This window comes from Indicator indicator, chromosome 27 (genome assembly GCF_027791375.1).
Source record: "Indicator indicator isolate 239-I01 chromosome 27, UM_Iind_1.1, whole genome shotgun sequence".
In the NCBI taxonomy this organism is placed as follows: Eukaryota; Metazoa; Chordata; class Aves; order Piciformes; family Indicatoridae; genus Indicator; species Indicator indicator.
In genome coordinates, this window is record NC_072036.1 from 570,128 (window position 1) to 597,757 (window position 27,630).

The 27,630-nt window shown below is 46.5% G+C and overlaps 1 protein-coding gene across 1 annotated transcript in view; it reads right to left on the bottom strand.

Annotated features, from left to right (window-relative positions):
• Positions 1–27,630, bottom strand: part of PTPRK (protein tyrosine phosphatase receptor type K) — a 426,155-nt gene that overhangs the window by 239,426 nt on the left and 159,099 nt on the right. Inside the window, exon 6 of the mRNA XM_054393013.1 lies at positions 23,893–24,186. Coding sequence (XP_054248988.1) covers positions 23,893–24,186 — 294 coding nt within the window. The remainder of the gene's footprint in view (positions 1–23,892; positions 24,187–27,630) is intronic.

Consider the following 27,630-nt stretch of genomic DNA (forward strand, 5'->3'; position numbering starts at 1 on the left):
ACAGATCTCACCTGCTAAATCTAGGTCTCACCACCTTCACCTCCTGTGGTCCCTTCAGCCCATATGCTAAATCTAGGTCTCACCACCTTGACCTCCTCTCATCCCTTCAGCCCATAGGACTTGATACCCTATGCATCCTCCTCTAAGGACCTTGGAAGCCAGGAGCTGCCTCCTCATGGAGGAAGGAACAGTCTACCACCTTGCCAGACAACATGGGCTGAACTCCATGGCCCAGAAGCAGCTGGGACAGGAGAGTTTGAGTAGCTGTGTCATAGTGAGGTCTATCAACTGGTTAATTCCTAAGAAAACCTAAACCAGCAGCGAACATTTCAACACCTCTCTCACTCTCATTTCACTCTTTTTTTAATAGGAAATGCTGTCCTCTTGTATAAGGCCTCCAGCTGATGCTGACACAGTAGAGGATGGGGAGGAAGGGTTTTGGTAAGCAAATGCTGGCCTCACCACTTCTGAGATTTGCTCTGTCAGTGTGCAACTGTCAACAGAGCAGAAGGATCCTTCAGACAAAGCAAAAGGCCTGAGGGCCAGCAGCTACATTGCCACCAATACCAATCTAGAGCTAACTGACTGCTGCAAAGAAATGGATTTGCAGATGCTCCAAGAGCACCACAAAAACAGCAACCAAAAAAAGCAAGGATCAGTGAGGTGGGTGCTGAATATGAAAGTCCAAAACGTAAGAATCCACAGGGGAACAGGCTTGGCTGTGCCTGGCATTGCATCCAAGATCTAAATAGGATGGGTGAAGACGGTGATGACAAAAACATGGAATCACAGAATCAGTCAGGGTTGGAAGGGACCACAAGGATCATCTAGTGGTCACTTCACACTAGATCAGGCTGGCTAGACCTCATCCATCCTGGCCTTAAACACCTCCAGGGATGGGGCCTCAACCACCTCCTTGGACAACCCATTCCAGGCTCTCACCACTCTCATGGGGAAGAACTTCTTCCTCACATCCAGCCTGAATCTCCCCACTTCCCCCCAGTCCTGTCACTGCCTGATAGCCTAAAAAGTCCCTCCCCAGCTTTCTTGTATCCCCCTTCAGATACTGGAAGGCCACAAGAAGGTCACCTCAGAGCCTTCTCCTCTCCAGACTGAACAGCCCCAACTCTCTCAGTCTGTCCTCATAACAGAGCAACTCCAGCCCTCTGCTCATCCTCGTGGCCCTTCTCTGGACACCTTCCAGCATGTCCATATCCCTCTTGTAATAGGGGCTCCAGAACTGGATGCAGTACTCCAAGTGGGGTCTCAGCTCTGTAGCCTTCCCAGAATTGGCAGGGTAGATCTTCTGATGGGATTTAGCTTATGAAAGAGAGATGAAGTTCACTGCATGGAAGCCTGCTACAGATGCTTCAACTCGGCTCATAAATGTCAGTCAGCATAATGCTCTCAAATCTGCGACTCAAGCAGATTAAGTGTTTGCATGTTTTATGCATTTTAAGGCAAATAATTCTCTTTTAAACATCAAACCACATTTTTTATTAATTTTCCTTTTTTGCTAACTGCCAGAAACTCTTGAATTTGAAGGATATTCTTGGCTGCTGCCATTGTTCATAGCAAGTTATAAGCACAAAAGCTGTGTTACAGGGGGAAAAAAGAGCAAAAGGAAGTACTCACAAGCTAAGAAATGCTACCTTTGAGATATCAGCAACAAGCTTAATTAAATTACTTTCTGCATATGCATTTTGTTTAAACACACAATTCTCGAGGCAACAAGGAAACATCCCTATATAAAAACATAATGTCAACTAAGGTAGACAGCACAGGCTGAAAGAAAAAAGGCAATAAATACAGCTGTGCGTGCATTTGTCCTGTATTCCTTGTGTACAGCTTTTAAATAACCAAACTGGATCACAAACAGAGAGCACACAGTGCTGACAGCTGGAGGAAAAGTCTGTCACCAGCTGATCTTGTCACTGCAGCAAAGAAAAGCTGGACCCACTGCTCTAAAATGAAAAGAATGGAAACACAGGCATAATACATAGATATCTGGGCAGCAGAAAAGTTATTCTGCTTAGATAAGGTAGTGATTTTCAGAGAGAGAGAGAGAGAGAATGATAGTCACAGAATCACAAAATCACACAATCAATCAGGTTGGAAGAGACCTCCAAGATCATCAAGTCCACCTGATCACCCAACCCTTACTAATCAACCAGACCATGGCACTAAGTCTCTCATCCAGGCTCTTCTTAAACACCCAGTGGCAGGTATTTAGGCAGGTCTTAAACACTAAGTGGCAGTTTGAGACTGTGGGTGCCTGTGCCTTCAAGAGTCACAAAGTGCAGACCTCCAGAGGGGCCAAAGTGTCCAGGAGGTAGATCAGAAGATGTGTTTCATTCCCATAATTCCTGCATCCCTATAAATGTGGCTGCAAAATAGTTTTTTTTTTCCCTTTTCCCTCCCTCTCTCCTCCCGGGAAGGACACCCAGGCTCTTATCTCTCTTGGCAGGGGAGTGAGACCTGGTGTAACCCTTGGCAGTGCTGCCAATTGGGCCTGGAATGCCTAATTGGGGCCTGGAGCTGCCAAGCTGAATTTTGTGCTGTGTCACAATGGTGTTGGTATAGAGGGTAGAGAGGCTTGGTAGGGAAAGCTTGGGTTTTGTTAGCCTGGTTCAAAGGAAAGTTTGTATAAAGCTTTGGCTGTGTATAAAGCTTCTGTGTTAAGCCCAGGCTATGGATTTTATATGCTTTGTGCTGCTGTATAGAGTTGTGAATAGCAGTTCCATTTATACTTTCCTATCCTATCCAATCCTTTGTGTGAGCAGTTTTCTTTTGCCCCTTTTGGAAGAGGTAAAAGAGCAAATCTGTCTCGCTCTAAACCATGACAACGTAGCTATATATATAAATCTTGTATCTGATGAAGATAAAAGTCTTCAACATTTTCAAACCCTTCAAATACCAAATCACACAATGCCAGGTTGGATGGGACCCCAAGAACCATCTGGTCCAACCTTTCTAGGTAACAGACTAGTTGAAATAAGCTGTCCAAGCACTCTGGCAAGCTGAGGCTTAAAACTGACCAGCACAGGGGAATCCACTGCTTCCCTTTGGAGATGATTAAAATCTCAAACTGTTCTCATCAGGAAACATTTTCTTCTGGACTCCAAGCTTGCAGTAGGAGTTGCAAGCCTGCAAGTTGTGGGGTGTTTTAGCACACAGAATCATAGAATCACCTGGTCGAAAAAGACCTTAAGTTCCGAGTCCAGCCCTAACCTGACATCTCCCTGTACACAACTCTTAGACTGTGTCCCTAAGCTCCTCATCCAAATGTCTTTTAAACACCTCCAGGGATGATGACTCAATCACCTCCCTGGGCAGCCTCTTCCAGTGTCCACCCTGAGTTAAGAAAAAACAGCAAGTTGCAGGATGGCCCCGGCAGCTACTGAAGGATTTTATTATTTTTGTTTCCTCATTTTTAGGGATGAGAACTTCACATATACACAGAAATCTAACAGTTGCAACAGCAGCACCTCTTAGTTCAGAATTAAAGCAAGTTTAGATTGAGACTGGAGATTAGGAAGAAATTCTTCACAGTGAGGGTGGGGAGACACTGGAACAGGCTGCCCAGACGACTCATCCTTAGAGCAGCCTTCCAGTACCTGAAAGGGGCTACAGGACAGCTGGGGAGGGACTTTTTGACAAGGACTTGTGACAGGATGAGGGGCAGTGGCTTTGAGCTGGAAGTGGGAAGATTTAGATTGGAGATTGGGGGAAAAATCTTTAGAGCAAGGGTAGTGAGACACTGGAACAGGTTGCCCAGGGAAGTTGTGGATGCCTCATCCCTGAAGGTGTTTAAAATCAGGCTGGATGAGGCTTTGAGCAACCTGGGCTGGTGTGAGGTGTCCCTGCCCATGGCAGGGGCATTGGAACTAGATGATCTTGAAGGTCCCTTCTAACCCAAACCATTCTATGAATCAATATGCAGAATATGATAATGACAGTGAATATTGTCATCAAAAGGCAGGACTTGAGTGATGCAGAAGATACAGAAGCCTCTCCATCAGCTATTGCAGAAACAGGTTCCTACTGAAGAGTGAAAAACACAACAGAAAAATGAAATTCTGCTGTGAAGCACACACACTGTTGGGAAGACAGCAGAAAAAGAATGACTGCCTCTCTGCAAGCTATTCTGGGAATCAGCACACAGCTACAGGCTGCTGGCTCAGACTGGAGAAGGGCCTCCAAAAGAGGAGCCAGGCTGAAGAATGGTTTGAGGTGTCACAGCTTTCCTAACGCATGAGAAATCACAGGTGACCAGAAACAAAGCCTCCAGCTTGTAGAAGATTCTAGGCAGGTGTGCAGCCAGCTTCAAAGGAAACTGGGTAGCTATTTCCCCATTCCAGTCAGTACACAAATCCCACTCACTACGTATTAGCTGAGCTCCAGCAGGGAAACAACTTGACAAGTCAGCAGCTGAAGCCGTATGTGTCAAAGAGATTGAATTCCACTTTCATATGAGTACAGCAGAAGACAGTGCATGATTATTGCTTGGAGCATGTGGTTGTTTAGGGGATAATGTTAGCACCTTAACACTGAGAAGTAATGGAAATTGTCTGTCTTGTTCTCATTCTTTCTGAGACAGTCACTTGTGATATGTCTTGTTACACTGCCAGGTCATTTCTCTCTCTGGGCTCCTTAAATATCACCTGTCCAAGCTGACAATACATCTCTCCAGTGATGACATTATGCATTGTCCCTTGCTAAATAGCTAGACACTCTCTTTACCAAGGATGAAAAGTTACACTTTACTTGCAGAAATTAAAACATTACAGACTGGCCACTGTGCTAGAGCTCTACTTTCCAACACCACCCATCTGCAATCACACTTGGACCTCAGCATCATGGAATCTTACTCTGTACCATCCTAGGCTCATCACAGAATCATAGAATTTCAGGGGCTGGAAGGGACCTTGAAAGATCATCCAGTCCAACCCCCCTGCTAGAGCAGCATCACCTATACCAGTTCACACAGGAACACAGCCAGGCAGGTTTTGAGTATCTCCAGAGAGGGAGACTCCACAACCCCCCTGGGCAGCCTGTTCCATGGCTCTATCACCCTCACAGGGAAAAAAATTTTCCTCCTGTTTCCACGGAACTTCCTATGCCTCAGCTTCCACCACTGCCCCTTGTGCTGGCATTGGGCACCACCGAGCAGAGCCTGGCTCCAGCCTCCTGGGACTCATCCTTTACATCTTTATAAACATTGATGAGGTCACCTCCCAGGCTCCTCTTCTCTAAGCTAAAGAGCCCTCAGCTCCCTCAGTCTCTCCTTGTACGGAAGATGTTCTCATGTCCTCCTTTATGCTCTTGTTCCTCGTAAAGGAGGCTACTGAAATAATTAAATTCACAGAATCACAGAACATTAGAGGTTGGAAGGGATCTCCAGAGATCACTGAGTCCAATCACCCCTCCAAAGCAGGATCACCCAGGGTAGTCCACACAGGAATGCATCCAGGTGGGTTTTGAGTGTCTCCAGAGGAGGAGACTCCACAACCAGAGTATCTTTGGTTAGAAGAGACCTTCAAGATTGTCCAGTCCAGCCTTCAACTCAGCACTGCAGTTCACCACTAAACCATGTCCCTAAGCACCAGGTCCACCTGGCACTTAAATACCTCCAGGGGTGGTGACTCCACTACTGCCCTGGGCAGACTATTCCAATATTTGAGAACCCTTTCAGTAAATACTTCCTAATATCCAGCCTGAATTCAAAGGGATTGATTAATTATTAAGATTTGAAACCAAAAGAAACTGAAATAGCACACAGAGTGACTTTCACATTCTTTTAAATGCCATCACATCTACTGAGAGGAATTCTATTCCAGAAGCTTCACTGCTTTGAGTATCCTTTTATCTCTCACCAGCAATTACTCTGTGCAGAAAACAACTCAGCAAACCCCACTCAAAAAAACTAGACCTTCAGCAGCAGAGACAAGAGCTCCTTCAGGAGCTGTCAGTGCTACACCACACTTAACCCCCACTACAAGCCCACACCAGCTGGAGGAGGGCATCAGCTGAAACACCAACAGAAGGATGGTGAGACTAATAGCAGGACATTTAAAACCAGATTTTTGCAATCCAAGGCTGAAAAAAACATATTGTAAAGACTACATGGTTTTTTTTTTTTCAGTTGCTTTTCTTTATTACAGCAGCTGCATGTCTGTTTCCTGGACTGAGTTAACTGTCTAGACAGGTGGTTGGAAGCATGTCCATCACACCTGAGAACCTCCCTAGAAACTGCAGGATGGCTGCTCTTCAGAGGCCAGAAAAACACACAGGCAGGTGTGTGTCCACTGAGGGATTATGTAGTGTTCAAGTGATTGGTTTTAGGACACCAAAGTGTGTAACAGAAGCCTCTTGCATTTTCTAACTTAATTCTGTCCATGAGGTAGACTTAAACATGAGGAGGAACTTCTTTAAGGGTGATGGAGTCCTGGAGCAGGCTGCCCAGAGAGGTGGTGGAGTTGCCATCTCTGGAGACATCCAAAACCTGCCTGGGTGTGTTCCTGTGTGACCTTCTCTAGGTGATCCTGCTTTGGCAGAGGGGTTGGACTCAAAGATCTCCAGAGGTCCCTTCCAACCCCTACCATTCTGTGATGCTCTGAGTTTCAGGGTGAACTGAAAGCTCACAGCATCCACAGAACCTGCTCCCTGAAGCAACCCAGCAGAGGCTTCACCCTTTGGAGACCACAGCAGATCTATTTCCAAACTACCTAGAGTCATCACAGGCATCACTGTACAGACTCCCTACCTCAAACCTGCAAATCCTTTCTTAAACACAGGGACAGTGAGAGTTGGGACTATTCAGTCTGGAGAAGAGAAGGATCCAAGGAGACCTTCTTGTGGACTTCCAGTATCTGAAGGGGTCTACAAGAAAGCTGGGGAGGGACTTTTTAGGGTGTCAGGGAGTGACAGGACTGGGGGGAATGGAATAAAGCTGGAAGTGGGGAGATTCAGACTGGACATAAGGAAGAAGTTCTTCCCCATGAGAGTGGTGAGAGCCTGGAATGAATTGTCCAGGGAGGTGGTTGAGGCCCCATCCCTGGAGTGTTTAAGGCCAGGCTGGATGAGGCTCTGGCCAGCCTGATCCAGTATGAGGTGTCCCTGGCCATGGCATGGGGGTTGGAACTGGATGATCCTTGATGTCCCTTCCAACCCTAACGATTGTATGAGTCTATGTTTTTGTGAGGGCAATATCAAAGAGTGGCAGCACTTCTGCTTCCATGGTGGGAACCAGATCAAATTAACAAGGCGAAAAGTCTGTGAACTGACTTTATTTAAAACTGGTAAATCCAGACCTAAACAATTCACAGTAAGAGCTACAGATCATGGATATACATGGTTACTGATTGCTACACAATGTTATTCTTGTATGTTTTTCCTCACTGTATGATCTATGGGTACATGCCCTGACTGTGCCCATCACTAAAGTGACAATGAAAAACATCTGCTGTCTCCTTCAGTACTAGGGTGGTGAGACTCTGGAACAGCTTGCTCAGGGAGGCTGGGGATGCTCTCTCCCTGGAGGTGTTCAAGGCCAGGCTGGATGAGGCCTTGAGAATCCTGGGCTAGCTGAGAAGCATCCCTGCCCATGGTGGGGAGGTTGGAGTAGATGATCTCTAAGGTCCCTTCCAACCTAAGCCACTCTAGAGTTCCTGTCTCTCAGACATGCATTCACCACCTTTTCCAATTCCTGCTAGACAAGTCCTATCTGTTCATATCTATCAAACCTTTTACTTGCCTCTCTCTTTTTTTTGTGTGTTCTCATGCTATATTCATCACCCTATAATCTGCAGACCTTCTCCCAGCACATCACCCAACCTGTGTAAGATCTACATTGTATTATTCATTCCCTCATCCATTGTCTAATTTAGACAGAAGCATCCCCATTTTGCTTCTAACTTTTACATTATGGTTCACAGCTGAAGAGAAAGGAATATCTGGGGTTGGAGAATGGTATGGTTGGGTCCCAAAAAAATATTAAGCTGAGCAGCAAAAACTTGGTAATGGCAACCTAAGAGGTCTTAGAGATGAAGTGGTACACAGACACAAAAAAGGAACATGCTCAACTAACATGACCCTTAATTATGGCCATTCAGAGGATAACAGAAAAGTTGCTAAGACAGCCAAAAAAAAAAGTGATTTCCAGTAACTTCTATCCATTATGATTGCTGCATTCATCCCACAATCCTTGCCCCACCTCTTGCTGTATCAAGTGAACACCCAAGAGTGTGTCTGCATGGACAGACACAGAGAAATGTTGGTCACACTAAGAGCTGAATGCAGAGCAGTAATGTCCATTTAGCTATTGATCAGCATTGATGAGATCCCCCTCAGCCTTGTCTTTTCCAGGTTAAGAATCCCCAATTCTCTCAGTCATTCCTCAGCAGAGAGATGTTTCTGTCCTCTCAGCATCTTTGAAACCCTTTGCTCTAACCCTCTGCAGCAAGTCCCTGTCCTTTTTGAACTGGAGAGCCCAGAACTGGACACAATACTCCAGATGTGGCCTCACCAGGGCAGGACAACCTCCCTCCACCTGCTGGCTGTACTCTTCTTGATGCAGCCCAGGATGCCATTGGCCTTCTTGGGCACATTGCTGCCTCATGGTCACAGTGTCACAATATCACAGCACATTAGAGGTTGGAAGGACCTCCAGAGGTCATTGAGTCCAACTCCCCTACCAAAGCAGCATCAGTCAGGGTAGTCTGCAGAGGATGCATCCAGGTGGTCATCCTGGATGAATTCCCAGGTCCTTTTCTCCAAGTCTTCAAAGGTTGTTACTTTAAGCTAATGTGGTGCAAGTGAGCCAGTTTACTTACTTACAACCACCTAAGCAGCTCTGAGTTGTAAACTCTGAGCTCAGCACTTTGTCCTCACAGTGGGGTGCTCCTGCTCTGACACTTCAGCCTAATTGGTAGAGTTTATTTTGCACACAAAAAAAAAGAAGGTCTGTTGGCAAATACTTTTCCACCAGTCCCTCACATCGAGCATAATTCTCTAAAATAAAGGTAATAAACTGCAAAATGTGTGCTTATGGTAGTACAGTACCCCAAAATGTTTAATTATCTGAACAATAATTAAATTTGTTGCCCTTTCCAAGAGTAAGGAAATTGCTTTCAGCAATCAATGACCTGGAAGACAACATGTGTTAAAATGCAATAGCTTGAAAAGGTGATCTGAAATGAAAAATACCAGGCTGCAAATGACATGGTAGGCTCCTGATGCAGGGGGGTGGAGATTTGGAAGAAAGGAAAACCAGTATCAACACCAGGAGAAGCCATCACCTCAACACACAAGGCAATTCTGGTCTCATCACACCTGACCCACAAGATTTTGTATCCAGATTTTGAATGTCTGCCAGAATCCTTTGAAGTTGGGCTCCAAATCCTCTCAACAATAACATCTTGTGCATCAGGTCCAGATTTGGGGAGGGTCAGGAAAAATTGGGATAAGAGGGCTTGGACCTGAAGGAAATGAAGTTAGTGAGCCATGTATAATATGCAAGTTCAAAGCTTTGAAACATTCTCCAACACTAAGGAAATTCAATTTAAGGAATTTCTTTAATTTAAGGATGGCAGAGCACTGAAGCAGGCTGCCCAGAGAGGTTGTGAAATCTCTGGAGACATTCAAAACCTGCCTGGATGTGTTTCTGACTGACCTTCTCTAGGTGAACCTGCTCTGCCAGGGAGGTTGGACTCAATTCTCCAGAGATCCCTTCCAATATCCACCATTCTGTGATACTAAATTCAGACCATTGTAAATTAGCTTCTCAATCCTGTTTTGGAGTGTTTTTTTCATAGATTCATAGAATGGCTTATGCTGAAAGGGACCTTCAAGATCACTGAATTCCAACCCCCCTGCCATGCCCCTCTCACCAGCCCAGGTTGCTCAAGACCTCATCCAACCTGGCCTTGAACACTTCCAGGAAGGGGACATCCACAGCCTCCTTGGGCAATCTGTTCCAGTGTCTCACCACCCTCACTCTAAAGAATTTCCTTCTAATTTCCAATATCAATCTCCCTTCTTCCAGCTCAAAGCCACTGTCCCTCATCCTGTCACTCCCAGCCCTTGTCAAAAGCCCCTCCCCAGCTCTCTTGGAGCCCCTTCAGGTACTGGAAAGCTGCCCTAAGGTTGCCCTGGAGCTTTCTCTTCCCCAGCCTGAACAGCCTCAACTCTCTCAGCCTGTCTTCAGAGGAGATGTGCTCCAGCCCTCTGATCATCTCCTCAGTTCCAGGTCCTTCTTGTGCTGGGGGCACCAGAACTGGAGGCAGTGCTGCAGGTGGGATCTGAGCAGAGCAGAGCAGAGCAGAGCAGAGAGGCAGAATCCCCTCCCTGTCCTGCTGGTCACTACCCCAATCCTCTGCAATTTGCCAGCCTTCTCCTAGTTCCATTTTCTTTCTAAATTTCATGGAAGTGTTGCTGATAGGAGCCAAACAGAGATGTTTATTCAATTACTCCATGCAAACAGTTTTGGATACACCAGTCAGTTCTTCTCCATTCGAGATGCTTTTACTCTGCTTTCTTAATCAAAATGTTTTCTATCAAATTATCTGCATTAGAGAAGAACAATTTTGCCTTTATTAACCAAATATGTAATCTAATTTTCAAAAATGAAGTTATTCTGACAAGATCAGTATTCCATAAACCTGTTGACTGTCTCTAATTACATTACTTGCTTAATTCTTAATTAATCAAGCCCTGTATTGGCTGTTCCATAATTCTGTTTAGAATTAAAGTCAAGATGATAAGATTTTAATTAATTGGGTGATCCTGATCCTTCATACCAGCATTTTTAATGCTTCTACTCAAGTCATCTGGATCTTTCTGGGACTGCTCCAGATCTTTTTTCTTTTAATCCCCAGAACACTGACAGCCCTTACAAGCTATTTCTGGATCCTAGACCTATTGATCACCTGAGGTGTAACTTTATATCAGCTGCTGCCTGATATGATCCTTGACTTACTGTTCTAATGGAAGCTATTGCCTTCTAACAACTCCCTGAAAGGAGGCTGGAGCCAGGTGGGGTTTGGTCTCTTCTCACATGCAACAAGTGACAGGACAAGAGGAAACCTAGGATGTCAGGTAGCAATAGGACTAGGGGGGAATAGAACAAAACTAGAAGAGGGTAGATTCAGACTGGATGTTAGGAAGAAGTTTTACACCATGAGGGTAGTGAGACACTGGAACAGGTTGCCCAGGGAGGTGGTGGAAGCCTCATCCCTGGAGGTTTTTAGGGCCAGGCTGGATGTGGCTCTGATGTAAGTGAGGTGTCCCTGCCCATGGCAGGGGGGTTGGAACTGGATGATCCTTGAGGTCCCTTCCAACCCTTACAATTCTATGATTCTGTGATTATCATACTGTACAAAAGCATCACCTGGTCCAACCACCCTTCCTCTCAGCACCAGCAGGAAGACTGACTCAGAAATAAAATGAAGACTCTCAAAGTCACTCAGCTCTGCCTTGCACAGTCTAGGTTCAAATTAGGAGGTGCAAAATTCCCCTGTTCAGTTTTGAAATGAAACAAAGTTGAAATAAGTAAAGGAAGGAATTCAATGAAAGACCTACCTAGCAGAAGAAGTCCCAAAGAATCAATAACAGTAAGAACCAGGGCTTTGGAGAAGCCTGTCCTAACCTGAGGAAGATGTGGCCAGAGAAGGACATCAAAGCTGCTGAAGGGTCCAGTGAGGAGCAGCTAAGGGAACTGACATTGTGTAGCGTGGAGAAGAGGAGGCTGAGGGAAGACCTCATTGCTCTCTACAACTCCCTGAAAGGAGGTTGCAGTGAGGTGGGGGTTGGTCTCTTCTCCCTGGTATCAGGTGATAGGATAAGAGGAAATGGCCTGAAATTGTGCCAGGGGAGGTTCAGGTTGGAGAGCAGGAAAAATTTCTTTGCTGCAAGAGTGGTCAGGGATTGGAACAGGCTGCCCAGGGAGGTGGTGGAGTCACCATCCCTGGAGGTGTTCAAGAAAGGTGTGGCCCTGGCACTTTCGGGTATGGTTTAGTGGCCATGGTGGTGCTGGGTTGACAGCTGGACTGAATGATCTTGAAGATCTTTTCCAAACTTAATGATTCTATGAATCTATTCTATGATTAATCTGCTGCAGCTCTCACACTACCATGAATGATGATGTGTTTCTCTGCAATGGCTTTGGAAGAGAAAGACATACAAGAGAGACAGAGAGAATCACAGAATGACAGAATTGTCAGGGTTGGAAGGGACCTCAAGGATCATCCAGTCCCAACCCCCCTGCCATGGGCAAGGACACCTCACACTACAGCAGGTTGCTCACAGCCACACCCAGCTTGGCCTTAAAAACCTCCAGGGATGAGGCTTCCACCACCTCCCTGGGCAACCTGTGCCAGTCTCTCACCACCCTCATGGTGAAGAACAATGAATGCATTTGGCAAATCTCACCAACATCCCTCTCCTTCCCTTTCCTCTTCCAACTTTCTACATCACCACTCTCGCCACTCACAGCCCTCTCTCCCTACTCCACTGATAGCACCACGATAGCAGTGACGAATCAGTGTGCTCCCAGAACTGTTCACATCAGTGCTGCAAAGACCAGAGTAACTGTCAGGGAGTTATTAACTTCTTTCCCTGCTTAATTTTTAATAGAGCGATAAAAGTCCAATAAAAGCCAGTCCTAGAAAAGTTTCTTCTATTTAAGTCCCTGCCGATTCTCCAATGCTGTAAAAGTAATATTGCATTCCCAAACAGTTCAGAGACCTTCATCGTGAAAGCAAACTAAATTGAAATATCAAGCACAGAAATGAATCATACTAAAAATTTCCTTATATTAGGTGAAATTAAAAATAGAAGTCACAGTTCAACAAAGAGCTCCAGGCTTCTGAAAGGGTAAGATTATCTCACAGAATCATAGAAGGGCTTGAGTTGGAAGGGACCTTAAGGTTCATCCAGTTCCAATGCCCCTGCCATGGGCAGGGACACCTTCCACTAGCCCAGGTTGCTCAAAGCCTCATCCAGCCTGGTCTTAAACACCTTCAGGGATGAGGCAGCCACAACTTCCCTGGGTAACCTGTTCCAGTGTCTCACTAAAAGATTTTTCCCCCCATCTCCAGTCTAAATCTTCCCACTTCCAGCTCAAAGCCACTGCCCCTCGACCTGTCACAAGTCCTTGTCAAAAAGTCCTGTACCAGTTCAGGCACTGGAAGGCTGCTCTAAGGTGTCCCTGGAATTTTTTTTTCTCAACACTGAGCAGTCCCAGCTCTCACATCCTGTCTCCATAGGGAGAACTTCTTCCTGATGTCCAATCTAAATCTGTTCTAGTTTCAAACCATTGCCCCTCAACCTGTAGTTGTGCTCTCTGGGAGTGAACACAGACCAAAACTCTGCTAGTATCAGTCCCTGAACTCTGGAGCAGCTCCAAGCAGGCTCTGAGTTACCTGCTTGGGTGGACCCTCAGCATCTGAAGTGCTTCAAGATTGTCCATGTCCTCTCCTTTACAGCTGGAATGGACACTGTGGATGAAAACACTGCAGTGCATTTTTCTGGCACAGAGAATGCTCCTCATGGAACTGTGATATATGGACTTCCTACAGGCACCTCGGATAAATCAGGATGGTCTTGGAGATCTGCTGGGAAAAAGCAGTCGAAGAAGCCGAGCTGAGACAGGAGATGGAGGAATTGCTTACAAGACAGAGGAGCTCTGGTGGGGTTGGCATCAGCGACTTTTCCTCCCCCACCCTCTGTCACACTGCTGAAGTGGTATCCTAACCTTGTGTCCTTCACCAGAAGGACAGAGGCACTAACTTCAAACGAAAGACTTCCTTCAACATGCTCACCTGCCTACAGCTCCTACTCAAACCTTAAGTGAAGAGCATCAGTGTGATTTACTGCACTATACAACAAAGAATCACAGCGTGGTAGAGGTTTGAAGGGACCTCTAGAGATCATCAAGTCCAATCCCCCTTCCAGAGCAGGGTCACCTAGGGCAGGTCACACAGGAACACATCCAGGTGGGTTTTGAAAGTCTCCAGAGGAGACTCCACAACCTCTCTGGGCAGCCCGCTGCAGGTCTCCAGCACCCTCAGAGTAAAGACGTTTGTCCCCTCCTCATCTTCAGGTGGAACTTCCTGGGTTCCAGTTTGTGTCCATTGCCCCTTTTCCTATCAGAAGACACCACTGAAAAGAGCTTGGTCCCTTCTTCTCAACACCCACCCTTCAGATATTTCTAAACATTAATAAGATCTCCTCTCAGCCTTCTCCAGGCTAAACAGCCCCAGGTCTCTCAGCCTTTCCTCATTAGACAGATGTTCCAGTGTCTTTACCATCGTCTTAGCCACCTTGGGCTTTCTCCAGCAGCTCCTTGTCCCTCCTGAACTTGGGAGCCCAGAACTGGACACAATAGTCTAGATGTGGTTTCACCACAGCAGATTAAAAGGGGAGGAGAACCTCCCTTCACCTGCTTGCCACAGTCTTCTTATGCACCCTGGGAGACCATTTGCCTTCTTGGCCACAAGGGCACATTGCTGTCACATGGATAACACCAGACTCCAAGATCCTGCTCCATGGAGCTGCTTTCCATCAGGTCAACACTAACCTGTACTGGTGCAGGGGTTGTTCCTCCCCCAGGTGCAAGACTCTACACTTGTTCTTGTTGAAGCCCATGAGGTTCCACTTTCCCCAGCGTTCCATCCTGCCCAGGTCTCACTGCATGTCCATGTGGCCTGACCAGGTTCCAGCCACTGCCCCCAGCTTTGAACAAGCCATGAACAAAGCTTATCCCAAAGATGAAGCAGAGGAGAACCCAGGACTCCCACATCTCCTTGTGTAACACAGCACCAGCAATGCTGCAGGAGGAAAGTTTCCATGAGTGCAGAGGGAGCCTGCAGCTGCAAATACCAAAAAGGAAGGGGGGAAAAAAAAAAGAAAAAAGAAAAGATACTGTGCAAGGCTGAATATAGCAAACAAAAAAAGCTGAAACATGATTTAGGGGAGGTCAATGTCTGAACTTGCAGTTTCCTGCCAATTCGACTGAGTCATCAGCACTGCACTGCTTTGAAAGAGAGGACACTGCGTTCAATATATACCATCTGACAAGAGGTCGGCCAGGCAGCCTGCCTGCTCTTCTGGTAGGTAACCCAGCTGTGCCACAGCCCTTTCTTATGGATATCAGCATCATTAGGATTCCATATGTGCTATGGCTACCTCAGCAGTGGCAAGCAGCACAATAAGCAGAGGATGGAAGCCTGTGCCAGCCTGTGGTCCGAATCAGATTGCTCTGCTACAGGATGCTCTCTCAAAAACAATCCTGGTATTCAATCAGAAAGAGAGCATGATGAAGTGCCTTAGTCCAGACTTTCTCCATTGTTCAACCACCTTTTTTTCTTTTTCAATATCACAGCCAACTGGTAAACCTATATGGAACAAGAGACTGGTGCATTTGGTATCTGATAGTGAGATCTTAAACGTTTCCCATTACTACCTGGCCAAAAGCCCAGAAACAGTCACAAGTGCCAACCACATTTGTAAGATCAGTCACTTAGAAATATTGGTGCAATGTGGGCCCTTCTACACTGACAAATGGAAAACAAGTTTTTAAAGTATCACATTAATTCAGTTTCAAGTTGTTCATCTCTAGTTCTTTCAAAAAAAAAGAGCGTTCAACTTGTAAGCAACAGAACCACAAGTGACAAAAACAGGTAGTTTAAGAGCTCAGAATATGCTTCCTCTCCTCTTGAAGCTTGCACTGCACATCTCTAATAACATCTATGTGCAGGAGGGAAAAGATAATCATAGAATTGTTTAGGTTGGAAAAGATCATTGAGTCCAACCATCAACCCAATACCACCACAGCCATTAAACCACGTCCCCAAGTGCCATGGCCACAGGTTTCTTGAACACCTCTAGGGATGGAGACTCCACCTGGGCCACCTGTTCCAATCCCTGACCACTCTTGCAGCAAAGACTTTTACCAATCTTCAACCTAAACCTCCCATGGCACAATTCCAGGCCATTTCCTCTCCTTCTATCACCTGATAATAAGGAGAAGAAACCAATTCTGACCTCACTGCAGCCTCCTTTCAGGGAGCTGTAGAGAGCAATGAGGTCTCCTCTCAGCCTCCTCTTCTCCACACTAAACACCCTCAGTTCCCTCAGCTGCTCCTCCCCAGCCCTGCTCTCCAGACCCTTCCCCAGCTTTGTTGCCCTTCTCTGGATATAATGATTCTGTTTGAAATATTAAAACAGCTGCTTTGGCAGGGGGCTTGGAAAACTAGATGATCCTTGTGGTCCCTTCCAACCCTGACTGAGTCTATGATTCTATGATTCTATAGTATGTCCAAAATATACAATATATGTACAACAGAGATATAGTTACAATTCATAAACAACACAGAAACTCCTCAGACCCCCCTGGATGGATCCAGGGGATTCATTCACCTCCTCCCCCCACTCCCTCTCTCCTTCTCCTTACCTCACACAGTAGTTAAAAAGAGAGATACCCCTAGCAAGGCCACAAGAAGAGATAGAGAGGAAAGTTGCAAGCAGAAGTGACAGGAGAGAGAAAAGAGAGCAAGAACTGTTTATGCCTCTGCTCTATGCCCCATCAGCAATCCAATGAATTCTATAGACCATAACATTATTTTCCTCTTGCATCCAGTGGTAATTTACTTTCAGTCTTTGCAGTCAGGGACTAGGCTAAAGTTCCCCCTTCAAACTGTTAACACTGATTCAGCCAGGTTATATAGGGAATGGAGATGCAGGCTGATGGGAATGAAATAACAAAGATTACATTTTTCCAGTGTCCACCTCCCTGGGCCATCTAGTCCCTGGAGACTGTACTCTCTGGTTAGGACATCTGAGTTCTTAAACCCATACCATCTTCTCAAATAATACAACATATCACATCATCTGTACAATCAAATTACCAAGTAATACAGGCAGTATTTTAACAACAAAATCATAGTATCATAGAATCAACCAGGTTGGAAGAGACCTCCAAGATCATCCAGTCCAACCTATCATCTACTCCTATCCAATCAACCAGACCATGGCACTAAGTGCCTCATTCAGGCTTCTCTTGAACATCTCCAGGGACAGTGACTCCACCACCTCCCTGGGCAGCACATCCCAATGGGCAATCTCTCTGTGAAGAACTTCCTCCTAACATCCAGCCCATACCTCCCCTGGCACAACTTGAGACTGTGTCCCCTCATTCTGCTGCTGGTTGCCTGGGAGAAGAGACCAACCCCTACCTGGCTACAGCCTCCCTTCAGGTAGTTGTAGACAGCAATGAGGTCACCCCTGAGCCTCCTCTTCTCCAGGCTAAACACCCCCAGCTCCCTCAGCCTCTGCTCATATCAAGTCATTTGGAAAGAAAAGCCCTGAAAACAGGCATGACTACGTCTCCAACTGCTCTACAATTCATGTTTTACTGAAAAAAAAAATCACACTGCTGCACTGAGCTTCAGCAAAGCAGGAGTGAGCAATGCCACTGTCTATATACATTAAGCTCTGGACAGACTGAACTATCGACCTCCCCTGCCACTAAAATATCAGTTAATCATAAAACTGAGCTGTGAGCTGTTACTCAGAAGCATAAGCTAATGTAAGAGAAGATAATAACTTCTAACTTCCAGTTGATAAAGCAGGCTAAGTGGAAAACATCAGCTGAACACATTCTGGATCCCCTCTGCAAGGAAAGGCAACCACGACTCAGAGGACACTCAGGAAAACACACCCCAAAGCCCCAGAAAACAGCTTGAAGGATACTTCTGACTAAAATGCTATCCTCTGCCTTCCAGTTCCATTTTAAATGCTTGAGAGGCAAATAATTGGAGCAGTGACACCAAGCAAGAGGTGCAATCAAACTGAAATAAAGCCCAGGTGCCCTGTGAGGATTGATGGGTAGGAAGGAGAGCCTTCAGCACCAGCAGCTTGAAATTATTCATGCCTAAACAGACAGGCAGCAGGAAACACACCACTGCCCAGCACCAACTTCAGCTGTGCTTAGAAATGGAAATACAAAACAGAAACCTGGAGGCCAATGTCAGGAAATTATGTTTTGCTTCACATGCCTTAATCCTACTTCAGTCACTTAAAACCAGTCAGCAGTCTCACAGATTTGACTGCTCAACACTACCTTTAGCCACAGACTGACCTCAGAATCACAGCATGGGAGGGGCTGGAAGTGATCTATGGAGATCATTGAGTCCAATCCCCCCTGCCAAAGCAGGGTCACCTACAGAGGTCACATAGGAACATGACCAGGCAGGTTTTGAATGTCTCCAGAGATGGAGACTCCGCCACCCCTCTGGGCAGCCTGCTCCAGTGCTCCATCACCCTTAAAGCTGTTTGGATGTTAGGAACAAGTTCTTCATCATAAGCGTGGTGGAACACAGGAAGAGATTGCCCAGGGAGGTAGTTGAGGCCCCATCCCTGGAGATATTCAAGGTCAGGTTCGACAGGGCTCTGAGCAACCTGGTCTAGTGGAGGATGCCCTGCTGACTGCAGAGGGGGTTGGACTGGATGACCTTTGGAGGTCCCTTCCAACTCAGACCATTCTATGATTCTATGAATGATTGACCATTAGGCAGCTTGGTTCAGGGCTCTGTCACCCTTAAATTAAAGAAGTTCAGCCTCAAGTTTAGATGGAAGTTCTTATGTTCAAGTTTGTGCCCATTATCCCTTGTCCTGTCACTGGGCACCAATGAAAAAAAGCCTGGTGCCATCCTCCTGACACCCAGCATTGAGGAGATCCCTCTCAGTCTGCACTTTTCTAGACTAAAAAGGCCAAATTCTTTCAGTCCTCCTACGAGAGATGTTCCAGTCCCCTCATCTTCCTTGTAGCCCTTTGCTGTACACTCTCAAGCAGTTCCCTGACCTTCTTCAACTGAGGAACCCAGAACTGGACACAATACTCCAGATGTGGCAGGGCAGAGTGGACAATCTCCCTTGACCTGCAGGCCACACTCTTCTTGATGCAGTCCAGAATGCAATTTGCCTTTTTGGCCACAAAGTCACACTGCTGGCTCAGGGTCAGCCTGCTCTCCTCATACCACATCACTCAAGTGTTCCAGCAAAACGTCATCACTCAGCCAGACTACCTGGGAAATGTTGGACACAGAACAACTCCATCTGAGGACTTTTAACTAGTGGAAGAATTATCTCTTCATTAGGAAACACTTTCGTTTATCATTAGTGGAAACATTTACTAAATGAGTCACCAGACACCAGTTTTGCTATGAGGAAGATGGAAAATTATCTAAATAGCTAATCAGAGAATCATAGAAAGCATCAGGTTGGAAGGGACCCTCAAAAGTCATCTTGTCCAATCCCCCTGCAGTCAGCAGGGACACAGTGATAAGCCAAGCAACAATGGGTTCAAACTTGAACATAGAAGATTTCAGCTCAACATGAGGAGAAACTTCTTTACAGTGAGGGTGACAGAGCCCTGGAGCAGGCTGCCCAGGGGGGTTGTGGAGTCTCCTTCTCTGGAGACTTTCAAACCCCACCTGGATGCATTCCTGTGCAGACTACCCTAAGTGATGCTGCTCTGGCAGGGGGCTTGGACCTGATGATCTCTTGAGGTTCCTTCCAACCTCTGATATACTGTGAGACTGTGATACCTCCAACTAGATCAGGCTGCCCAGGGCCACATTAAGGTTGACCTTGAATGTCCCCAGAGATGGAGCCTCAACCACATCCCTGAGCAACCTGTTCCAGTATTTCACCACCCTCACAGTGAAGAGCTTCCTCCTGATGTCCAACCTAAATCTCCCCAGCTCCAGTTTCAAACCATTAGTCCTCATCCTATCACCACAGGCCCTTCTAAACAGTCCCTCCCCAGCCTTCCTGTAGGTCCCCTCCAGTACTGAAATGCAGCTCAAAGGTCTCCCTGGAGCCTTCTCTTCTCCAGGCTCAGCAACACCAACTCTCTTAGCCAGTCCCCGTAAGTGAGCTGCTCTAGCTCTCTGACCATCCTTGTGTCCCTCCTCTAGACCCACTCCAACAGGTCCATGCCTGTCTTGTGTTTGGGGTCCCACAGCTGGACACAGTACTCCAGGTGAAGTCTCACCAGAGCAGAGTGGCCAAATCACCTCTGCTGATACCAAGGCAAGTCCAGTCATCCCTCAAACCCTTCAGCAATGGTCTGCATAACCAGCAGAGCACAGCCCAACTGATCAATAAGGTGTTATTAAGAAAAGCCATGAAATGATGAATACTGAATGAATGATGGAAACAATCATTTCCAATCTTCATTTCAAAACAGTGCCAATGCTTGCTAAGATATTAAATAATCAGCCAGCAGGATGCTCACCTATTCTTATTGATGTGTCAGTCAGTTTGGGTTTGCTGCTACCTGGAATGCAAACACTCAGAAGCCAACAGCTCAGCATTCACTAATGTGTGCTTTTGAATCCATACAGAGAGCAGTCAAACTTCACCCTGCAAATTCATTTATTTCCCACCACTCCAGCTGACACCGAGCAGTTAATCAATTATTATTTGTTTCAGAATCAGAACTAATGTGTACAGAACTTAGGGAAAGACAAAACTGACGAAGAACACCGACAGGAAAGAGAGCATCTGTCTGAAAAATAAGTGATCTTGTCAGAAACAAGAATTAAGAATAATTGAAGAATCTCCAGGAAGAAGAAACTGCTGCAAAGATGTCACCTCATACAGCACAGCAAATCACCTGCCAGTCACTCCTACAGCAGCAGCAGGCACTGCAGGGAGAGTAGCTCCATCATTACCTTCACCTTTGCTTATAAATCTTCTCTTTGAGAAGGACTAATTTTTTGTCTTCACAGTTTGGCTTTTAAAAGCAAAATTGGAGAAAAAAGAAAAAATAAAATAAATTCATATTGAGTCAGGCTTGCAGTTCTCACACACAAGCCCTGGGGAATGCTGCAGGAAAGGAAGGGCTGTCTGCATTTTACAGACAGCTGAGGAGGGAGCAGAGAGACCTGCACCTCAAACCTGCTGTCATCCCTGACTCGTCCCCCATGCTGGGCACAATCCCCCAGCCTCCACAAAGCCTCCCTCACTCACCTTCTTCTGATTGGAACTGGTTAACAGCAACATTTATTTGCCTTTGCTTTCATGGGATAGGAAGAGCCAATGTTACTGCAAGGTAAACAAACCTGAATTTTATTATTATTAAAATAATACTGCCAGGGAAGTTGAGATTTTTCTTTTGAAGTTTCACACACACACACACCCCCTCTTGCTCGGCTTCATTTCACAGCAGATTAAATGGAGTGGAAAACGTGTCTCAAGTCAGACTAAATTTTGATGCCTTCCATGTGAGAGTTAAGTTAAAAACAAATTAAAAATAAACTCACCACCACAATACCACTAAATAATAACACACTCTAAGAACATAAATCAGGACTTCCTTCTACGATTCTATGACTTCCTTTCTTCTCCTTTCCCATTAAAAAGCTTTAGTCTGTCACAACATGGGTAAATTAAATTATATTTTTTCAAGTGCTAGGAGAAGGATCCTGTTGGACTTGATGCTCTTAAAGATCTTTTCCAGTGGAAACAATTCTGTGATTCAAGGATTTGGTATTAGTCTCAGCTGAGGCTTTTCCAAACAGAAGCTTCATTTTGAGAATGATGCCCAAATTCAGTACAAACAACCAACTCTCCTTAGCTCTGCACAGCTGGACTCTCAGTGATGCACACACTCTGCTTCATGAGAAAGTCAGATTAAATTATAACCAGAATCACAGAATGGTAGGGGTTGGAAAGGACCTCTGAAGATTGAGCCCAACCCCTGTGCCAAAGCAGGATCACCTAGGGCAGCTCACACAGGAACACAGCCAGGTGGGTCTGGAAAGCCTCCAGAGAAGGAGACTCCACAACCTCTCTGGGCAGCCTGCTCCAGGCCTCCAGTACCCTCACAGTAAAATTGGTTCTCCTCATGTTGTGGTGGAACCTCCTGATTTCCATTTTGTATCCATCATGTCAGTCATGCTGAGCCTTGAGGCATGCTTCAACAGCAGAGTGAAAGGTGTCACTTGGTGAGAAGATGCTTCTGACATCCCTCACACCCAACTCTTTGTTGTTCAAAGCAAGAAAAGAACTTACTGGGTTCCAGTTTGTATCCATTGCCCCTCAATTCTATCACAGGACACCACTGAGAAGAGCCTGGACCCTTCTTGATACCCACCCCTCAGATATTTATAGACATCAAACAAGATTCCCTCTCAGGCTTCTCCTCTCAAGACCAAACAGCCCCAGGTCTTTCTTCACAAGACACATGTTCCAGTCCCTTCATCATCCTCATAGCCTCCATGGACTCTCTCCAGTAGTTCCCTGCCTCTCTTGAATTGGGGAGCCCAAAACTGGATAGAGTACTAGATCACCATAAGATCACAACCTGGAGGGAAGGAGCAGCCACAGCCTCCCTGTGCAATTCATTTTTCACATCTTCAGCTTGAGCTTCACAGAATCACAGAATGGTTTGGTTTGGAAGGAACCCTAAAGACCACCTAGTTCCAACACCTTGCAGCAACTTCCCTCCTCTCTTAGCAAAGCTGAGATTAAAATAACTTGAAGTAGCTTTAGAAGGATCAGCAGAAACCACAAATTGGCAGAGCTTAATCATCTTGCTGCTGGCCACATAGGGGCACTCTGAAAAACCAGAAGCAGACTGCAGGGTTCAGCAGCACAGGACTTTGGTAGTTGAAGATAAAAAGCAGAAGAAACTCCCTAGACCCATACTTGAAACTGTGTCTTAGGAATTAGAGAATTAAGGAATTGTGGTTTAGTTCTTGGAGGTTGTGGCAGGACATGCAGATCTGTTGGTAAAAGTCAAACTCCACCACACTGTTTGCAAAACTCTGTTTCTCCAACAGATTCTTTTTCTTTTCCTGTGCAAGTTTCTTTATGTGCAATCTTGCTTAAAATGCAAGTGAAAATAAGAAGGAGGAAAAACAGGTGGCTTGGCCTTTCCTGAAATGAGGAGGTCTCCCTTCCTGCCTGAGGTGAAGCAAAATGTTTTCTCAGCTTTCTAACATCCTGTCTCCCAACCCACCCTCCCAGAGTTAGCAAACAGCAACCTAGACAGCAAACAGGCACAGCAAGGAGCACAGCGAACCTTTATCGGCCCAGAAACTTGGGGGTCCTCTGAGTGTCAAGAGGACCCTGAAGTTCTGTCACAAGTTAATTAGAGTCAACAAGCTCATTAACCAATTACATCATAGAACAGAATCACAGAAACATTTTGGTTGGAAAAGATCTTCAAGATCATGGAGTGCAACCATTCCCTAACTCTGCCAAGGCTGGTGATAAGCCGTGTCCCTCAGCACCACATCTCTGCTTCTCTGAAACACCTCCAGGGATGGGGATTCAGCCACCTCCCTGGGCAGCCTGTGGCAGTCTTTCAGAACCTTTCTAATGTCCAATCTAAACCTCTCCTGATGCAACTTGAGTCCATTTCCTCTTGTCCTATCATTTGTTACACGGCAGATGATACCAACCCCCACCTCACTGCAACCTCCTTTCAGGGAGCTGTAGAGAGCAGTGAGGTCTGTCCTCGGCCTCCTCTTCTCCACACTAAACAACTCCAGTTTTCTCAGCTGCTCCTCACCAGCCCTGTTCTCCAGAACCTTCACCAGCTTGGTTGCCCTTTCCTGGACACACGCCAGCATCTCCATATTCTTCTTGTAGACAGAGCCCCAAACCTGAACTACAGTGCTCAAGTGTGGCCTCATCAATGCTGAGCACAGGGGGACAATCACTTCCCTGGTCCTGCTGGTCACACTATTCCTGATCCAGGGCAGGATGCTGGTGGCCGCCTTGGCCACCTGGGCACACTGCTGGCTGATGCTCAGCCAGCTGTCAATAAATCATTGCATCAGTTATTCAGTTTGATTGCTTTTCCAAAGCAGCACTCACCAGCACATTTGGTCCTGGTGATGAGCGGAGGTCCTGGCTGCCCAGTCCCACCTTCACCTGGTCTGGTCAGCAGGACTCGAATCTCGTATTCGGTGTCAGGGTCCAGGTGCCAGAGCTTGTAGGTGGGTGCATTGACAGCATGGGTTTCAGTCCAGGTGCCAGAGGTCATTCTGTACTCCACTTCTTTCAGGATAATAGGCCCATCCCCAATGATGGAGTTGGCGTTGAGCTGAATGAGCAGGTAGGTCGGCCCCACACCCAGCAGCTGCGGGGGAGCGATCGGCCGAGGAGGCTCTGCAGTGGAGACAAAAGAAGAAGCCACCAATAAAGTAAAAGCTGGAAAACAAACTATGAAGAGGGCTCTTTCCCCTGAAAGCTGTCAGGTTTTGGCAAGCAAAGACTTTCAAACTCCCAAGCAAAATCAAACTGACATTAATGAAGAAGGGCTAAGGAAAATTTCAGATGATGGAAGCGAGAGGTGCACCACTGGCATCTGCTCAAAGCTTGGGTTTACACTGAAAAATCTCAGTTAGGCACCACAAAATCCTGATTCTTACTTCTTAATGTTTAGTCGGGGGGGGTGGGGGGGGGTGGGAATTTTATATATGTATGTGTGTATATATATGTAATTTAATGACCAGAAGGCTGGAGAACCTCCCCTATGGGGACAGGCTGGGAGAGTTGGGGCTGTTCAGCCTGTAGAAGGCTCCAGGGAGACCTTAGAGCAACCTTCCAGTACCTGAAGGGGCTACGGGAGAGTTGGGGCTTTTCAGCCTGTAGAAGGCTCCAGGGAGACCTTAGAGCAACCTTCCAGTACCTGAAGGGGCTACAGGAGAGCTGGGGAGGGACTTTTGACAAGGGCTGGGAGTGACAGGATGAGGGACAATGGCTTTGAGCTGGAAGAAGGGAGATTGAGACTGGAGATTAGAAGGAAATTCTTTAGAGTGAGGGTGGTGAGACACTGGAACAGATTGCCCAAGGAGGCTGTGGGTGCCCCCTCCCTGGAGGTGTTCAAGGCCAGGTGGGATGAGGTCTTGAGCAACCTGGGCTGGTGAGAGGGGCATGGCAGGGGGGTTGGAACTGGATGATCTTTCAGATCCCTTCCAACCCAATCCAGTCTGTTACTTGAGATTTTCAGCAAATACCTGGTTTGCTTTTATAGACAGAAGCCACATAGTGCTTTCTTAGAGAACAGTTGCAAAAGTTGATAACATGTCCCTGCACAGAATATCCTCCAGAATGAACATCACTGCAGTTCACCTGAACCCCTCCAGATGCAGTCAGGGTAAAAGATGTTCCTACAGGCACTCAGAATCCTCAGAGCTGAGCCAAGCTGCCAGGAGAACGATAAAAAGAAGATGTATAGAAACCACAGATGATATTTTATTCTTACTACTGATTCAGAAACATAAACAATGAGTTGTGAGGTGCCTTTTGTCTTCCTCTGTTCTTATCAGCTTCTGCCTGTAATAATATTTCAAAACAGCTGCAAAATGAGAAGGTGACAAGGGACCAAACCGGGAGGTGAGGTCCCCCCAGCCCCTGGAAGTGTTTAGGCAGAGAAGCAGCACACTTGCCTAGGTGTAAGGCATTTTAAGAAACAAATCACAAGCAACATGCACTTTGCTAATAAAATGAATCCCCTGCTAAACAGGGAATGTTCATTTTCATTCCAGATGGCTCATATTTCAAGTAATTTGTTTCAGTTAATTAGGCAACAATGCTGAACTCAATGTGCACAGGGCTCACGCAGCAGCCCTGTGGAACGAGCACCATGGCAGCTCGCAGCAGGTGGAGAGGGTCAAATGGCCAGCACATTGAAGATGAACTTCACCCCTTTCTCACAGAATCATAGAATCCACCAGGTTGGAAAAGACCTCAGAGGTCATCAAGTCCAACCTATTACCTTATCCCTAACACCTCCTGACAACTAAACCATGGCTCCAAGTGCCACATCCAAGATTTTTTGGAACATCTCCAGGGACAGTGACTCCACCACCTCCCTGGGCTGCACATCCCATGGCCAATTACTCTTTCTGGGAAGAACTTTCTCCTCACCTCAAGCCTAAACTTCCCCTGGCACAGCTTGAGACTGTGTCCTCTCCTTCTGTCACTGTTGCTTGGGAGAAGAGACCAACCCCCACCTGGCTACAGCCTCCCTTCAGGTAGTTGTAGACAGCAATGAGGTCTCCCCTGAGCCTCTTCTCCAGGCTAAATACCCCCAGCTCCCTCAGCCTCTCCTCACAGGGCTGTGCTCCAGACCCCTCTCTAGCCTCCTTGCCCTTCTCTGGACATGTTCCAGCATCTCAACATCTTTCTTGAACTGAGGAGCCCAGACCTGGACACAGCACTCAAGGTGTGGTCTAACCAGTGCTGAGCACAGGGCAGGATGACTTCCCTGCTCCTGCTGGCCACACTGTTCCTGATGCAGGCTAGGATGCCATTGGCCTTTTTGGCTACCTGGGCACACTGCTGGCTCCTGCTCAGCTGCTGTCAACCAGCATCCCCAAGTCCCTCTCTGCCTGGCTGCTCTCCAGCCACTCCAACCCCAGCCTGTAGCACTGCATCATCATCACTGCTCCCCCAGCCTCTCCACACCAGAGAATTTAAGACACAGAAGCATTGCACAGATTGTGTCTCCTAGGAATGACAATTCTGTGGGTAAGTATTGGAATATTGTAAGATAGGGATTGGAAGGGACCTCTGAAGATCTGAGTTCAAGCCCCCTGACAGAGCAAGATCACCCAGAGTAAATCACACAGGAAAACCTCCAGGTAGGTTTTGAATGTTTCCAGAAATGGAGACTCCACAGCCTCTCTGGGCAGCCTGCTCCAGTGTTCATGACCCTCAACATATAGAAGTCTCTTCTCCTGTTTAGATGGAAATTCTTATGTTCAAGTTTGTCCCTGTAACCCCTTGTCCTGTCACTGGGCACCACTGACAAAAGACTGGCCTCATCCTCCTGACCCTTGAAGTGTTTAGAGGCATTGATGAGATCCCCCTCAGTCTGCTCCAGGTTAAAAAGCCCCAAGTCCCTCAGACTTTCTTCATCAGAGAGATGTTCCAGTCCCCTTACCATCGTTGTAGCTCTTTCCTGTACCCTTTCAAGCATTTCCCTGTCCTTCTTGAACTGGGGAGCCCAGAACTGAATGACCTCCAGATGACCTCACCCCCACAGAAGGCCTCCAGATCTCCTATGACATCTCATTCACCTCACATAATGAAGTTTGGCTAGTGACTCCCCGTCTCACTAGGTCCAGCAGTGAAGTTTCCCCTCCAGATACCAGAGCTGGCTCCTGCCAGTACACTGATCAGCTTTGTAAGCAACAGTTTCCCATATTTTAGTCCAAAAGGATTTCTTGCAAACCTTTTGCTAAACTAGCTGTGTCTCAAGCCACTCAGTTAGGAAAGGCTTCTCAGCCACTGGAACAGGACTCCCCAGGGAGCTGGTTGAATCCCCATCCCTGGAGGTGTTTCAAACAGGTAGAGATGTGGTGAGAGGCATAGTTTAGCACCAGCCTTAGTAGAGTTAGAGAATGGTTACACTGGGTGTAAGAGCTTTTCCAACCTAAATGATTGTTATTCATAGAATGAATCACATGATTCACAGAATCATAGATTCATAGAATTCATAGAATCATAGAATGGTAGAGGTTGGAAGGGACCTGAATCAGAGGACACAGTCTCAGGCTGTGCCAGGGCAGGTTTAGGCTGGATGTTAGGAAGCAATTCTTCCCA